Source organism: Epinephelus lanceolatus, chromosome 21, assembly GCF_041903045.1.
Source record: "Epinephelus lanceolatus isolate andai-2023 chromosome 21, ASM4190304v1, whole genome shotgun sequence".
Classification (NCBI taxonomy): domain Eukaryota; kingdom Metazoa; phylum Chordata; class Actinopteri; order Perciformes; family Serranidae; genus Epinephelus; species Epinephelus lanceolatus.
This window is the reverse complement of record NC_135754.1, coordinates 22,465,751-22,482,707: the sequence shown is the minus strand read 5'-3', so window position 1 is coordinate 22,482,707 and position 16,957 is coordinate 22,465,751. Positions and strand designations below refer to the sequence as shown.

Below are 16,957 nucleotides of genomic sequence, written 5' to 3'. Positions count from 1 at the left end.
TGTAGGTAATACACTACTATAAATAAGTACCTCGTACATTCCCACTTTAGTAAAAAATTCAGAAGTATCCCTTTAAGATAGAGTTGTTGGACATGTGCAATAATTTTAAATACAAGATCAGTACTTAATTGGTATCTACCTCTGTCCTTAGTTAAGAGGTTTTCAAAATCATCTCTCATATGTAATTCTTTCTACTGTTTTGCATGAATTCTTACTTTCCACAAAAACAATAAACCTAATATAGATATGTAATGACAGCAGCACCTAAGTTCAACAAGGCAATGGGTGTAGACATAATATACTGCATAACCTAGCAGTTATGGCACAATATCTACATTCTAGACCGTCCACCTTTGCAGCCAAGTTTCCCTTCAAATTCCTTTAATTTTTATCAATTCATATGAGCAAATTTCTTAACAATCAACACAAACTGTAAGGTCTACTAGATCAGGTGCTCCTAAGGTAGGAGCCATAGCAACAAAGAGTGCTACAAGAATGGACCAATGATGCTGCAAATTTTTTCTTTTTGTACACAACATATTTTGTTCATTTTGATGAGTCAACAAGAAATAACCATTAAAATCATTCATAACAAAAGACCCTGTTAAATGAAGAGGAATAAAGTGATGGTAGCAAATGTTTGGCATGTTTACGATGGTTAAAAATAAAATCAGACACATTAAGTTTGTTGGCTTTCTGTGAATAAGGGATGGCAGCTGTCCCACTCAGGAAAGTTTCATCCGCAGGAAAAAAGCTCTGAAATATGGCAACTGTCCTGAGTAAGCTCAAGAGACTCCCAACAATAGACTGTCTATGAAACTGTGCCATGGCTAGAAGAAAAGGAAAAAGACGACAGGAAGAGGAAGCTCATATTTAAAAACAGCAACAATATGTTTTTCACTCACCGCGTCGGCCATGTTCACCACCGCTTTGGCAAAGTTCTTGGTCTGAGTGGACGAGCGACGGAGCTGCACAAACTGACGAGAGGAGATAAACACATTTTGCATTTAGGGTTGCTACACACTTTCAGCAAATGTAATGCTTTTAAAGACCTTGACACAGCAAATTTAATTCTCTTCAAAGCAAAAAAATTGCACATTAGGGCTGAGCTTAAGTTTAAAATCAACTTCGGATATTAGAGTCCAAATTTTAAAGTTCAGAATTTGCACTGAAAATGAATATAGGCAGGGGATTACAATACAGGCTAATGAATGATGTCGTTGTCCACAGGTTTTCAATTTAATACTTTTCAAGGATCCTCTGTTTCTGCCTTTATCTTTCTCCTGTGCTCATTATAAAGTCTTATCAGCTGATTAAAATCCCCATTTTAATGAGAGTCACGCTTACGTCTTATTATGCAGCAATTACGGAGATAAAGTAGAAGAGGCTTCACACCCACCAGCTCATGGTCGTTGACCACCATCAGCTCGATGTACTTGGTCTCAGTCTGGACGGTGCGCTGGCCTCGCCGCACCTGGAGGGGGCGAGAGATCAACACAGCCAGACGTTTGAGTCCGCTGTCATAATCACCTTCACACAGGACAAACACACACACATAAAGACAACAGGCACGCACACACAAACTCAGCAGGTGAAGCCATTACTCATACAGAGTGCACACACGCACACAAACACACACACACACACACACACACACGTAGATATGCTGATGCTGGTGAAACTCTACTCTTTGTCCTTGAGATGGAAACTTAGAGAACAACAATCATTCTTTCATTGAGCAGAAAATCGTTCTGCATCTGAAAAGATATCGCAGCTTCTGTATCTGATTACAACTGGAGTCTAACAAGAACAAAACAACTTTTAAAGGGCATAAAAACTTTAAATCTTTTTCTTGCTAACATTAAAGATTCATAACTAAATAAGCAATTTCCAGAGTTTACAAAAAATATATAGGTTAGGTATTATTTGATAACATTTTGACACTGTGCAACAATAGTTTCATCAGATTTAAAGATGGGGTAGGCAGCTTCAGTCTGGGCAATTTTTTTTGTAATTCAAGTGGACTGAGGGAAAACAAAGACTTCTGCACTTCCTCTTGGCTCTGATTTCAGGCTTTAAAAACAACCTAGGCAGTGTCGTGAGACTTTGGCTAATTGACCCTTTTTTTAAATCCCGCCCCCATACGCAGACTGGCCAATCATAACGTAGCATCAAGCCGGCTCAGACCAGGGTCCGACAACAACACAGCTGTGCTCCATTGACTCTAATGCAGTCGTTTCAGATTTCCTTCATTTTCAGGCTGGTTTTGTGGATTTGGAGCTAAATGTTGTGCCTGGGGCACGTTGTGTGTTAATGATACTCGTTACCTGGAGAGGTTGGAAAAAGATATCCGTTTCTTCCCTGTTCCAAAACCAAAATCAAACCCTGAAAAGTGTAGGGTTAGCTAGCTAGCTACTGAAGATACAGCCCACTGAATGTATACACATGCTGCTTTTGCTTTTTAATGATTATAACAGTGAGAAAAAGACCGACCCTGCTGCACAGGAACCAGTGAAGGGAAGCAGGGAAACTTAGCTCATATTCAACCAGCTGTGTGGCATCACAGTGTGTCCAACACCGTTCATCTGCACACACTGCGATGCCACACAGCTGGTTCAATATCTGCAAAGTTTCCCTTTATATTCATTGTCTTCTGTGGCGATCAGCAGTGATGTGGTGGTTCACTTTTACACTGTGATCTGTAGCCTATAGTTCGGCTTTAGCTTCTAACTATCTTTGTCTGTTTAAACTGTTGTTGCTGCTGAGTCAGTTTGACATCCTGGATATATCCTTCAAACACAGACTGTAGACCCCTCTGTCTGCTTCTCTCTGGAATCACTGTTTCATTTGTCCAAAAATATGATCATATTTCTTCAGGGAGTGCAGTTAGTTACAGTGTGGGCTCCATGTTTACGCCAACAGCTTGTTGGACAAAGAGATGGGGCTTAGGAAAAAGGTCAATTACAGACCATTTGACAGAAAAGGCGTTCCTATTGGCTGTTCTACGAACGCAACTTTAGTGAAACCCTGATTCAACAGCAGAGAATCCTGCAGAGAAAGTTGTTACTCCAGCACTGACAGCAACTTCCTTCAACCTGTCTCCCTGACACTTGTGACATGTTCCTGACAGACTCTGAAAACTGACTTGTCTTTTTGAGCGTCTCAGGCCTGATGTGAAGACGGGCTTCTCCTCTTCAGACCAGTCGTCTCCATCCCTCAGCTCACCGTCTCCTTCAACGTGGCCGTGTGTCTGCTCCTCAGGCTCTGTGCCGTTCACGGAGCATCCTGGGAAACACACACACATGCACAGAGTTAGTGAGAGCGAGATAGAAAAGTGGCTAGTCATCAGTCCGTGGATGAATGTATTTTAGTCCGCTGATCTGCAGGAGAAATCAATATCACAAAGCCAGTAGAGGAGAGAGGAGGAAAGGGGAGAGTGTAACTGGCCAAATGGGGAAGGGAGGGGAGAGGGGTGAGGAGGGAGGAAGGGTGGAAGGGAGGAAGAGCAGGGGTTGGGTAACAGGAAGGGGGTGAATCCAGAGAGGCAGAAGAGTGTCAGGGACAAAGAGGAGAGGCGGAGAGTAGGCAGCCAAATGAGACGTTTAACAAGGGCGAGGAGGGCAGCCGGACAACCTGAGGAGGGCACTGTGCACTGCAGTGTATGTTTGTGTGTAAAAAAGAAACCAAAATCAGTCTTGCATTACAGAACATTTGCTTTAAGCTATTCAGAGTCAAGGACAAGGCTGAACACGTCATCTCCAAACAAGTGACATCAAGCAGCATTTGGGCTTATTAGCAACAAGCTGCATCCTACCAGGTTTCATCAAAGTCTAATCTTCTTACAACTAAACACGACACAAATATGTATCACACCACAAAGATTCATCAAAATCAAGTCGGTTTAAGACGTCACAAAAGTAAACAATTTGTATTATAGCTGGATTCGTACAGCAGGTGTGTCACTGAGGATTTAGAAATTAAATGGCAAACAAGAGACAGGGATTTTGTACCTATCAAACTATCATCATCTCATGTAACTACGAGGAGTCTCAGTGTGGAGTGTCACTGTGAGCCTGATGGTGGTCCTACCTGGACAGGGAGGTGGGAAGAGGTCAATGTCCGGCATACGATACACAATGTGGTCGCCCTGCTCCTGAAGGACGATCCGGAAAACAAAACAAAGTGACAGAGAGCAAGACAGAGAGAGAGGAATTAGTTCGTCCTTTCTATCTGCTGCTGAAACAATCTGAAAGTTTTACATTAGAACTTCTTTCCCAGGGTCTTATTTATAAAGCAGTGTGTAGGATCAACATAAAAAAAATGTACGTAGGTCCAAAAATGGCATGTGCCAAAAAATTTCTACAATCCACCTTCCCAACCGCGTCGCCAATTTCCCATCTCCAGAATGTTTGTAAGCATAGGTTAAAGTTTTTCCCATCAAGTCTGTCTTTATAGATCACAACTTTTCCATGAGAAGCGGCATCACCTCTTTCAGGCCTGATGAGACCCCTGAGCCGCTTGTTTTAAAATGATGACTCAGTTCAATTTTAATTCCCTGATTCTTCTTCATATCTTTCTGATTTCTGAGGATTTTAACTATTAAAGGTGTGTAGGATTCAGGGTCTTCGATTGGCAGAAATGGTGTAAAGTATTTACTATAACTATGTTTTCATCAGTTTCTAATCACCTGAACAAGAATTGTGGTGTGTTCATTACTTTAGTCCAGACACGTCCAAAGTCCATCCCGGGGCTAATTGTGGCCTGTGGACAGATTTTAAATGGCCCATTGCTTGTCCTTTAAAATACATTAAATGTGGCCTACCACATAATAGTGATTAGTCAAGCATGATCGCTTGGCAGGACTTTCACTAGCCTGGTGTAGCTACACATTTTGACAGATAAAGGCCTGTCTCAATTAGAGGCCTGGTCTGGTTGTCAAGCTGTTTCCTTTTTTCATAGACGTTCTTCGGATGTATCAAACCAGGATTGTTTGCTACCTCAAATGATGTGTCCATTTCTCCATTACTCTGTAAATTATTCAAATTCTTTTAATCTGTAAGGGTCCTCAGATCAAAGGATTATATTGTAAAAATGAATCCAAGTTGTGAGTATTGTTTTAACAGGATAAAGTGGTGCGTCAGTATGCTGGGTGCTGTAATCCTCGAGAGCCCTAACTCTCTCTGATGTGCTGTTTATCGGAGCTAGATCAAATGAATGATTCATAATTGATATATTATCCGAAGTCTAATTCTTATACAATTAATATTCATACTGTTTCAAATAAACAATTTGATTGTATTGCCGATGTTTGCTGCAAAATGGTTTTGTGTGAAAGAAAATAAAGGCCTGTCCCAAATAAAGGCCCGCTGAGTTCAGTGATTTAAGCAAATAACAAATGCCGATAGAGCAGAAGAGCCAGATTATATTGTTCACTTTTACAGAGAAGTGAAAACAGGAATAATTAAGTGTCAGGGAGGATGGAAAAATATCTAAAGCCTGTTTGCATATTTTTTCTGTGGTCATATTTTATGAAAGAAAACTTCATTTTGGTTAGGTGTGGTTGTTGGCCGTTGCAGGAATAAGAAATGAGTGGTGAAAAAGTTTTGCTTAAGTATAAAAATTCAAGTCTCGGGACAAAAAAAAAAACGCTGCAGGCAGCAGCAGATGGGGGATCAGGGCAGACACAAATCCGACACTGGCCTTTGACGCTGAACCAGGCTTTGATCAGCAGAAGCGAAACTGCAGAGCTCTTTCCTGTAAAAGAGCTTGAGTATGTAGACCTGCACAAATTGAGGTTTTACCACCACACAAGCCTTGAAATGACTCCTTCTCATCCTGAGTGTCAGCTCACAGCTGCTCTGTGTGAGAGAACGCTGCTGCTGTGTCCTCTGGAGCAGCAGGGATGGATCAACGGGAAGGAAAGTGCTCTGATGCATAATTAATCAATCACTGAGCTGTCATAATGGCAATAACACTACTGGACACTGTGGTACACTTGAGCTGGGGATAAATACTTTATGAAAATGATCCATCTGAGATAGAGAGCTGAGGAGAGGGAGAGAGAGAGTGAGAGAGTTTGAAGATGAGCTGGGAGGCTATTGATCCATCTCTCCAGTCTATGTAATTGAGCTGTACTTCGATTACTGGGGGCCTTAATGGAAAAAAGCTCAGCCTCTTCCACTCTAAACACTTTCTCCCCGCTCCCTCCCATCACTCTGTTATACATCTATTTCTTCTTAATACTAGATCTATGCTAAAATCAAATCTGAGCATTTCTGAAACATCTAAAAAGCCTCTTGTTTTTGTCGATGATTTGCAGTTTCTCCTCTGTGAGATGATGTCTCCCTCAGATATGAGACAGGAGATGTGTTTCAGTGCTGGTGGATTGTGTATCAACTCAATACTTTCCATACAGCAGCTCAGAGATAGAGTAACACCGTCTGGACTGACGGTAAGTCACGGAGAGTGAAAGTGAGACTGTTTGAGACTTTTAACCATATTTCGTTAAGTCTGAAAGATTTTTGGGAGATTCCTCTTTCCACACAACCTTGTTGGTTGCCAAGACATCTGATATGTGTGTGTTTACTACTAATTGGACTGGTTGATCGTGCCCACTGGGTTTATCCTCCTAAAGTCGTGACTCACCTCTCCAGTGTCGACTGGCTCAATCCCGTACGAGAAGTTCCCGTCAGAAAACATCCCCCTGAAAAACACAGCAGCAGGTTACAGCACATCTGGGCATGTTTGTGTCAGTCTGTGGTGTCTAAATTTTAAAAACCTTGCTGCAGGACATATGTTTTAAAGGAACAGATTGATATTTTGGAAAGTATTTGATTCACTTTCTTGTTGTGAGTCAGATGACAAGATTGATACCACTGTCATGTTGGTACGGTGAATATGAAGCTGCAGCAGCTGGTTAGCTTAGCTTAGCACAAAGACTGGAGACAGAGGGAAACAGCTAGCTGGCACTAATTAACACATCTTATTTGTTTAATTCCTTCAAAGTGTAAAAACAAGCTATATGGGTTTTTGAATGGATTAATATACCAGACATTAGGGCTGTCAGGTTAATTCCCAGGGCTGGTACCTGCGGTTATTCCACAGGCTAGTTAATAACATGTCGGGCAGGAAATCCAAAGTGTGGGATCATTTTGAGAAGGTGAAGGACGAACCCAAGGTGATATGTAAACTCATCTTCATTGGTCGACTACAAACATGACGTATCATCTGCAACATGTCAGTAGCTACATGCCCATTAGCCACTTAGCACAATCATTACTGCTTTGCCGACAGCGTCATTAACAGGCGGCTCGCTCAGTGTGTGACGTGCACTTGTAGATAAAATATAGACCTATATTAATGAAGGTTCATTAGTACGGTTTTGTATTTCTCTGTAATGTAGCACAGTGTTAACAATGTTACTGATACTATTCTTTCTCACACCTTCAACTCAAACCATTGTGTTGCCCCTGCCCATAGTTAATTAAATTAATATTGTAAACATTTGTCAATTTTCTCCTTGATGGCTTTTTAGAAAATTGACACAGAGCTCCTGAATGTGCTTTGTGCAAATTTACTTTGAACATTTGAATCTCATAAATTCATCAAACTTTGGGTCCTGACTCAGTCTAGATTTCAGCACTGGACTCACCGCAGGCCGTGGCAGGTGGACAGAGCGGCCCAGGAGCCCGGCAGACCCCGCACATGCCCATGGTAGTAGCAGTGCTCTCCTCCCTGGAAACAAACCACAGATTACAGTGAGACACTGAACCCTCGATTATCCAGTGACACGTTCATGTCAAATTTCAGAAAATGAAACCAACGCTGACTGTGAAGCTCTGACTTTTGCAGATCTCCTGGCCCCTGCATACAATGAGGGCAGGTATTTACTGTCAGCCTGGGGCCTACAGCCGACCTGGTGGGTTGACTGAAGGATATCAGTGACTACTGTACGACTCAGTGTCCGGGAAAACCTACACCTACAGAGGCTGCAGCTGAGTTGAGTTTCAACATAGGGAAAGCTGCGTGTGTACAATGTGTGTGTGTTTGAGTGATGGAGGAAGCAATTAAAGTGCGGAAGGACAGGGGTCAAATGGGAGTGGGTCTGGTTTCAATGTAAAGTGCGAGTAAACATGTAGGTTTCTTCTTCAAACAACAGTTTTAATAAGAACGGCAGTTCTGTGCAGTCATTGACCTCGACTTATGAGTATGAGACCTCGCAGTTTGGACCTTATGAGTGAATTTGGCAACAAACCAGTTTTCTGCAACACAAAAAAAAAATTATCACAGTCGGAAAATAACCCATCTTATGATTACAGAGTGTGTACTGACCTGACACTGTAGCTCACAGAATGACTGTGCCTCTCACTTATACAGAAACCGGACCATAATGTGTTTTTACGGATGCTAATGTGTTTGCAAATCAGAAAACAAAAATCTCAAAACCTTAATTAATTACAGTAACATGTGTAGATTAACTGTACATTGGTTTGTTGTAAATATTCTGTCACTAACAGCTGGTCTCAGTTGAACATAATGTTGCCAGTAGCAACCACTACTGAAAAAGTTCCATATTAGTTACAGTTCTGTTGCTCGTAGCAACCACTACTGACAAAGTTCCATATTAGTTACAGTTCTGTTGCTCGTAGCAACCACTATTGACAAAGTTCCATATTAGTTACAGTTCTGTTGCTCGTAGCAACCACTACTGACAAAGTTCCATATTAGTTACAGTTCTGTTGCTAGAAGCAACAACTACTGACAAAATTCTAGTTCCATATTAGTTACAGTTCTGTTGCTTGTAGCAACCACTACTGACAAAGTTCCATATTAGTTACAGTTCTGTTGCTAGTAGCAACCACTACTGACAAAGTTCCATATTAGTTAAAGTTCTGTTGCTAGAAGCGACAACTACTGACAAAGCTCCATATTAGTTACAGTTCTGTTGCTCGTAGCAACCACTACTGACAAAGTTCCATATTAGTTACAGTTCTGTTGCTCGTAGCAACCACTACTGACAAAGTTCCATATTAGTTACAGTTCTGTTGCTAGAAGCAACAACTACTGACAAAATTCTAGTTCCATATTAGTTACAGTTCTGTTGCTTGTAGCAACCACTACTGACAAAGTTCCATATTAGTTACAGTTCTGTTGCTAGAAGCGACAACTACTGACAAAGCTCCATATTAGTTACAGTTCTGTTGCTAGTAGCAACCACTACTGACAAAGCTCCATATTAGTTACAGTTCTGTTGCTCGTAGCAACCACTACTGACAAAGTTCCATATTAGTTACAGTTCTGTTGCTAGTAGCAACCACTACTGACAAAGCTCCATATTAGTTAAAGTTCTGTTGCTAGAAGCGACGACTACTGACAAAGCTCCATATTAGTTACAGTTCTGTTGCTCGTAGCAACCACTACTGACAAAGTTCCATATTAGTTACAGTTCTGTTGCTCGTAGCAACCACTACTGACAAAGTTTCATATTAGTCACAGTTCTGTTGCTAGAAGCGACGACTACTGACAAAGTTCCATATTAGTTAGTTCTGTTGCTAGTAGCGACCACTACTGACAAAGTTCCATATTAGTTACAGTTCTGTTGCTCGTAGCAACCACTACTGACAAAGTTCCATATTAGTTACAGTTCTGTTGCTCGTAGCAACCACTACTGACAAAGCTCCATATTAGTTACAGTTCTGTTGCTAGAAGTGACAACTACTGACAAAGTTCCATATTAGTTACAGTTCTGTTGCTTGTAGCAACCACTACTGACAAAGTTCCATATTAGTCACAGTTCTGTTGCTAGTAGCAACCCCTACTGACAAAGTTCCATATTAGTTACAGTTCTGTTGCTCGTAGCAACCACTACTGACAAAGTTTCATATTAGTTACAGTTCTGCTGCTAGAAGCGACAACTACTGACAAAGTTCCATATTAGTTACAGTTCTGTTGCTCGTAGCAACCACTACTGACAAAGTTCCATATTACAGTTCTGCTGCTCGTAGCAACCACTACTGACAAAGTTCCATATTAGTTACAGTTCTGTTGCTCGTAGCAACCACTACTGAAAAAGTTCTATACTAGTTACAGTTCTGTTGCTCGTAGCAACCACTACTGACAAAGTTCCATATTAGTTACAGTTCTGTTGCTCGTAGCAACCACTATTGACAAAGTTCCATATTAGTTACAGTTCTGTTGCTCGTAGCAACCACTACTGACAAAGTTCCATATTAGTTACAGTTCTGTTGCTAGAAGCAACAACTACTGACAAAATTCTAGTTCCATATTAGTTACAGTTCTGTTGCTTGTAGCAACCACTACTGACAAAGTTCCATATTAGTTACAGTTCTGTTGCTAGAAGCGACAACTACTGACAAAGCTCCATATTAGTTACAGTTCTGTTGCTCGTAGCAACCACTACTGACAAAGTTCCATATTAGTTACAGTTCTGTTGCTCGTAGCAACCACTACTGACAAAGTTTCATATTAGTCACAGTTCTGTTGCTAGAAGCGACGACTACTGACAAAGTTCCATATTAGTTACAGTTCTGTTGCTCGTAGCAACCACTACTGACAAAGTTCCATATTAGTTACAGTTCTGTTGCTAGAAGTGACAACTACTGACAAAGTTCCATATTAGTTACAGTTCTGTTGCTCGTAGCAACCACTACTGACAAAGTTCCATATTAGTTACAGTTCTGTTGCTAGTAGCAACCACTACTGACAAAGTTCCATATTAGTTACAGTTCTGTTGCTAGTAGCAACCACTACTGACAAAGTTCCATATTAGTTACAGTTCTGTTGCTAGAAGTGACAACTACTGACAAAGTTCCATATTAGTTACAGTTCTGTTGCTCGTAGCAACCACTACTGACAAAGTTCCATATTAGTTACAGTTCTGTTGCTAGTAGCAACCACTACTGACAAAGTTCCATATTAGTTACAGTTCTGTTGCTCGTAGCAACCACTACTGACAAAGCTCCATATTAGTTACAGTTCTGTTGCTCGTAGCAACCACTACTGACAAAGTTCCATATTAGTTACAGTTCTGTTGCTCGTAGCAACCACTACTGACAAAGTTCCATATTAGTCACAGTTCTGTTGCTCGTAGCAACCACTACTGACAAAGTTCCATATTAGTTACAGTTCTGTTGCTAGAAGCGACAACTACTGACAAAGTTCCATATTAGTTACAGTTCTGTTGCTAGAAGCAACAACTACTGACAAAATTCTAGTTCCATATTAGTTACAGTTCTGTTGCTTGTAGCAACCACTACTGACAAAGTTCCATATTAGTTACAGTTCTGTTGCTAGAAGCGACAACTACTGACAAAGCTCCATATTAGTTACAGTTCTGTTGCTCGTAGCAACCACTACTGACAAAGCTCCATATTAGTTACAGTTCTGTTGCTCGTAGCAACCACTACTGACAAAGTTCCATATTAGTTACAGTTCTGTTGCTAGTAGCAACCACTACTGACAAAGTTCCATATTAGTTAAAGTTCTGTTGCTAGAAGCGACAACTACTGACAAAGCTCCATATTAGTTACAGTTCTGTTGCTCGTAGCAACCACTACTGACAAAGTTCCATATTAGTTACAGTTCTGTTGCTCGTAGCAACCACTACTGACAAAGTTTCATATTAGTCACAGTTCTGTTGCTAGAAGCGACGACTACTGACAAAGTTCCATATTAGTTAGTTCTGTTGCTAGTAGCGACCACTACTGACAAAGTTCCATATTAGTTACAGTTCTGTTGCTCGTAGCAACCACTACTGACAAAGTTCCATATTAGTTACAGTTCTGTTGCTCGTAGCAACCACTACTGACAAAGTTCCATATTAGTTACAGTTCTGTTGCTAGAAGTGACAACTACTGACAAAGTTCCATATTAGTTACAGTTCTGTTGCTCGTAGCAACCACTACTGACAAAGTTTCATATTAGTCACAGTTCTGTTGCTAGAAGCGACGACTACTGACAAAGTTCCATATTAGTTAGTTCTGTTGCTAGTAGCGACCACTACTGACAAAGTTCCATATTAGTTACAGTTCTGTTGCTCGTAGCAACCACTACTGACAAAGTTCCATATTAGTTACAGTTCTGTTGCTCGTAGCAACCACTACTGACAAAGTTCCATATTAGTTACAGTTCTGTTGCTAGAAGTGACAACTACTGACAAAGTTCCATATTAGTTACAGTTCTGTTGCTTGTAGCAACAACTACTGACAAAGTTCCATATTAGTCACAGTTCTGTTGCTAGTAGCAACCCCTACTGACAAAGTTCCATATTAGTTACAGTTCTGTTGCTCGTAGCAACCACTACTGACAAAGTTTCATATTAGTTACAGTTCTGCTGCTAGAAGCGACAACTACTGACAAAGTTCCATATTAGTTACAGTTCTGTTGCTCGTAGCAACCACTACTGACAAAGTTCCATATTACAGTTCTGTTGCTCGTAGCAACCACTACTGACAAAGTTCCATATTAGTTACAGTTCTGTTGCTCGTAGCAACCACTACTGAAAAAGTTCTATACTAGTTACAGTTCTGTTGCTCGTAGCAACCACTACTGACAAAGTTCCATATTAGTTACAGTTCTGTTGCTCGTAGCAACCACTATTGACAAAGTTCCATATTAGTTACAGTTCTGTTGCTCGTAGCAACCACTACTGACAAAGTTCCATATTAGTTACAGTTCTGTTGCTAGAAGCAACAACTACTGACAAAATTCTAGTTCCATATTAGTTACAGTTCTGTTGCTTGTAGCAACCACTACTGACAAAGTTCCATATTAGTTACAGTTCTGTTGCTAGAAGCGACAACTACTGACAAAGCTCCATATTAGTTACAGTTCTGTTGCTCGTAGCAACCACTACTGACAAAGTTCCATATTAGTTACAGTTCTGTTGCTCGTAGCAACCACTACTGACAAAGTTCCATATTAGTTACAGTTCTGTTGCTAGTAGCAACCACTACTGACAAAGTTCCATATTAGTTACAGTTCTGTTGCTAGAAGCGACAACTACTGACAAAGCTCCATATTAGTTACAGTTCTGTTGCTCGTAGCAACCACTACTGACAAAGTTCCATATTAGTTACAGTTCTGTTGCTAGAAGTGACAACTACTGACAAAGTTCCATATTAGTTACAGTTCTGTTGCTAGAAGCGACGACTACTGACAAAGTTCCATATTAGTTAGTTCTGTTGCTAGTAGCGACCACTACTGACAAAGTTCCATATTAGTTACAGTTCTGTTGCTCGTAGCAACCACTACTGACAAAGTTCCATATTAGTTACAGTTCTGTTGCTAGAAGTGACAACTACTGAAAAAGTTCCATATTAGTTACAGTTCTGTTGCTCGTAGCAACCACTACTGACAAAGTTCCATATTAGTTACAGTTCTGTTGCTCGTAGCAACCACTACTGACAAAGTTCCATATTAGTTACAGTTCTGTTGCTAGAAGTGACAACTACTGACAAAGTTCCATATTAGTTACAGTTCTGTTGCTCGTAGCAACCACTACTGACAAAGTTCCATATTAGTTACAGTTCTGTTGCTAGTAGCAACCACTACTGACAAAGTTCCATATTAGTTACAGTTCTGTTGCTAGAAGTGACAACTACTGACAAAGCTCCATATTAGTTACAGTTCTGTTGCTAGTAGCAACCACTACTGACAAAGCTCCATATTAGTTACAGTTCTGTTGCTCATAGCAACCACTACTGACAAAGTTCCATATTAGTTACAGTTCTGTTGCTAGTAGCAACCACTACTGACAAAGTTCCATATTAGTCACAGTTCTGTCGTTCAAAGGATGCTGTAGTAGAAAATAAAGTTTTGTCTCAGTTAATTATAATCTTGATATCCAGGCTATAATAGCTGCTTGATACTCCATAGAGGAGTGTATGTGTGTGTTAGCTATGTTAGCTACATTGCTAATATTTCACTTTCCCTGCCTCTGGTGCATAGGACTCCTTAACCTTGGGAGCTATGGCAACAGAACTGGCCAAGTAAGGTCAAGTATTCTGACCTCGAGGCCTATTTTAGGCCTTCTGCTCACCCGACTGTTACCTTAAGCCTAACTATCATCCATTTCTTTTACTGACCAAGGCTAAAGGCTGAAACACACAACAAATTTCCTCACACCAAACAGCAAATTTGCTAATTAGCAAATTACATTATCCAACTGCTTCTTAAGGCTGACTGGTTAATTTTGTCTTTGACATGTAAATCTGTGGAATGGCCCTTTAATACAGGATAACATGACAAACTTTATCGGCGTGTGTGCCACAGGACACCTGTAAAGTTTTAACAGTACACCCGGCCTTCAGATACCTTCACCTGATTATTCATAATCTCCTGAGAGGCTCTGACTGGATGATCATGTTTTGAATATAGTGTTTCCGCGCTGCCTCTCACAGTACAGGAACGATCAGATAACGACAATAGGAGAGAGGAGACTTGAGGCTGTCACTCAAGAAACACGTGCATGTTTAAACGTGTGAGCTAACAGAAGTTGCTGAGAAGAGAGGAAACTTGGCAGACAGGTGTACAGTCAGAGTTTCTTATAATCTAAGTGGATGGAGATTACAGTCACATGTCTTTGTTTGTAGCTATGAAGAGTGTGTGTGTGTGTGTGTGTGTGTGTGTGTAAGACAGGGTCAGTTTCAGGTGTTTGTAATGAACCCCAATAAGTCATGTCTGCCACCTGAGCCTGCTGTTGTCTGGCACAGCTGATGGACCAAAAAGAAAAGAGGCAACGTGGAGCCGCTGTTCTTTATGCTTGGTCAACCTTTACTCCGAGCTGCAACTCAAACCTGAGAAATCTCTCGGACGTCCTGTTAAATCAAGTACGAACTTGCAAAAGATATACCACCCAATACAAATAAGACTTCACCTCTATCTATGCATTAAGTGGCTTCATCATTGGATGTAAAATAAGCGACTATACTGGGTTCACAGGGAGGATAATTCAAACATTTCAGCTGGGATCTCCTTCAAGATAAAATCAGATGCTTTTTATCCCTCAGCAGGTGGGAGTCCAGCGTGGGGGAGCTTTAGATGAAGCTGTGCGTGTCTGTCTGTCAAACATGATGCCTCAGATCTCAGAGGACACAGTGCTGGCTTGCTTTTGATGAAATTCAGGGGAGGGGGTGTTAATGCATTCAGTCTGTTTTGGTGTTTTACACTGATCTGATTACACTAAGGAAGTTGTTAAAAATTAAAAACCTTAAAAGGCTGTAATTGCTTTTCCACCAGCTCCACGTGAAGAAACTGAGGGATGAGGAATGTAAGAGTCTGGCTTGTTCTTAGAGGATGAAATCAAAACAGATACAAGCTTCCAAATGTTATTGCATCAACATCGTAGTTGGTCATAGGTAGTTGGGTCGGAAATTTATCACATCCTCTGCTTTAAAACCTTCGAGAGGTAGAGATCACAAGCAATGTCTCTGGAATATAATACTTTAAGTATATTTTCCGTCGTGTATAATCACCTGATAATAAGAATTGTGGCGTTTTCGTTGCCTTACGAGATGGACCAAACCAAACACTGGCTCTAAATGGGGCCATTCGCCATTTCACGTCAGCCACCGTAGTAAGCAGTGCATCTGTGACTAGACGAAAAGTGTGGTAAAAACTGAACGTGAAACTGTTTTTTTCAGTGTTTTTACTGGTTTTAATCACTGGGTCCATTTGTTTTGGAGAGGAAGAGACCTCTGCCGATAATTTAGCTCCTCCCAAGTACCCATCGGACTTGGCCCATTTATTGCAGTCAGCTGACTCAGCTGTGTCCTGGCTCCGTGGTGCCAAATGTGAGCCAGCTTTGGCCCATTAACTTTTGCCAAATCTGGCCCACATTTAGCTGTTACAGATGTGGGCTAGCTAGCACCAAAATGTGCTCTGTCTGGCCTGTCGATGGTTGCCAAATCTGGGCCTGATTGGGCATTGTAGACATCTTGGCTGAGACATGGCTGCCAGAATCAGGCCAGTTTACTTGGCCCAATTCTCAACTGAGTTCGGTAACTGGACATGGCCTGACTTATTTCTTCCTGCACACCGAGTTTGGGCTGATGCTGAGTTGGGTCATTTTGGCTACCTGGGGTGGTATAAACCTCCTGAACAAAGAACACTGAAGGAATTCTAACCGGGAGAAGTTTCAGCTGGTTGCAATCAACAATCCTCACCGCTAGATCCCAATAAGTTTCCCTAAATCTTAGACACTGTTCCTTTAGGTAAAAGTACTATTACCATACTGTAAAAAAATACTTGGTTACAAGTAAAAGTTCTTCAGTGAAAGTATGTAGGTACGATCAGGAAAATGTACTTGAAGTATTAAAGTAAAAATTCTCAGTGCAGAAAAATAAAAAAATGAACTTAACTAAAACTTATTAAAATAGATTTAAATAATACAAATACATGTGTGAAGCTGGAAGTATACATTTCTTGGGTTAACTGTATATAAAACTATTAGTTGCCAATTAATGTTCTGTCAGTAACTAACTGATTACTTGATTAATCATTTCAGCTGCACTTGTATATACTGTTGGTTAGTTTTCTATAAACAAAACATATTTTAGAAGCTATTTGTATGTTTTGTGTCCAAAAATGCTAATATGTGAAATAATTTAAGATGTCAGATGAATGTAGAAATACTATACATTTCCCTCTGAGATGTAGTGGAGTATGTGTATTAAGTGACATGAGAGGAAAAGACTCAAGTAAAATCAAAGTACCTCAAATTTGTTCTTTAGCATAGTACAGACACGTGGTGATCGAGCTTTTGCAGCCATAGCACATAAATTTTGGAATGCTCTGCCTGCTCCCTATGCTAACTCTGTGGTTTCTTTTAAACGCCAGCTAAAGACACACCTGTGTTTTGGGTAACTTGCACCAGAGCTGTACTTTATCAAATTTTGTGTATTGTTGTTGTGTAGTGTGAATTCTTTTTTCTTCTGTG

General features: G+C 40.6%; 1 protein-coding gene across 5 annotated transcripts in view; it reads right to left on the bottom strand.

Annotated features, from left to right (window-relative positions):
* The window catches only part of adam11 (ADAM metallopeptidase domain 11), a 54,486-nt gene that overhangs the window by 19,912 nt on the left and 17,617 nt on the right, over positions 1-16,957 (bottom strand). For all 5 annotated transcript variants that reach the window (XM_033630599.2, XM_078163477.1, XM_033630597.2 and 2 more), the window contains exons 5-10: positions 7,652-7,734; positions 6,646-6,703; positions 4,090-4,153; positions 3,146-3,285; positions 1,400-1,474; positions 906-977 (exon numbers count right to left, since the gene is read on the bottom strand). In XM_033630599.2, coding sequence (XP_033486490.2) covers positions 906-977; positions 1,400-1,474; positions 3,146-3,285; positions 4,090-4,153; positions 6,646-6,703; positions 7,652-7,734 — 492 coding nt within the window. The remainder of the gene's footprint in view (positions 1-905; positions 978-1,399; positions 1,475-3,145; positions 3,286-4,089; positions 4,154-6,645; positions 6,704-7,651; positions 7,735-16,957) is intronic.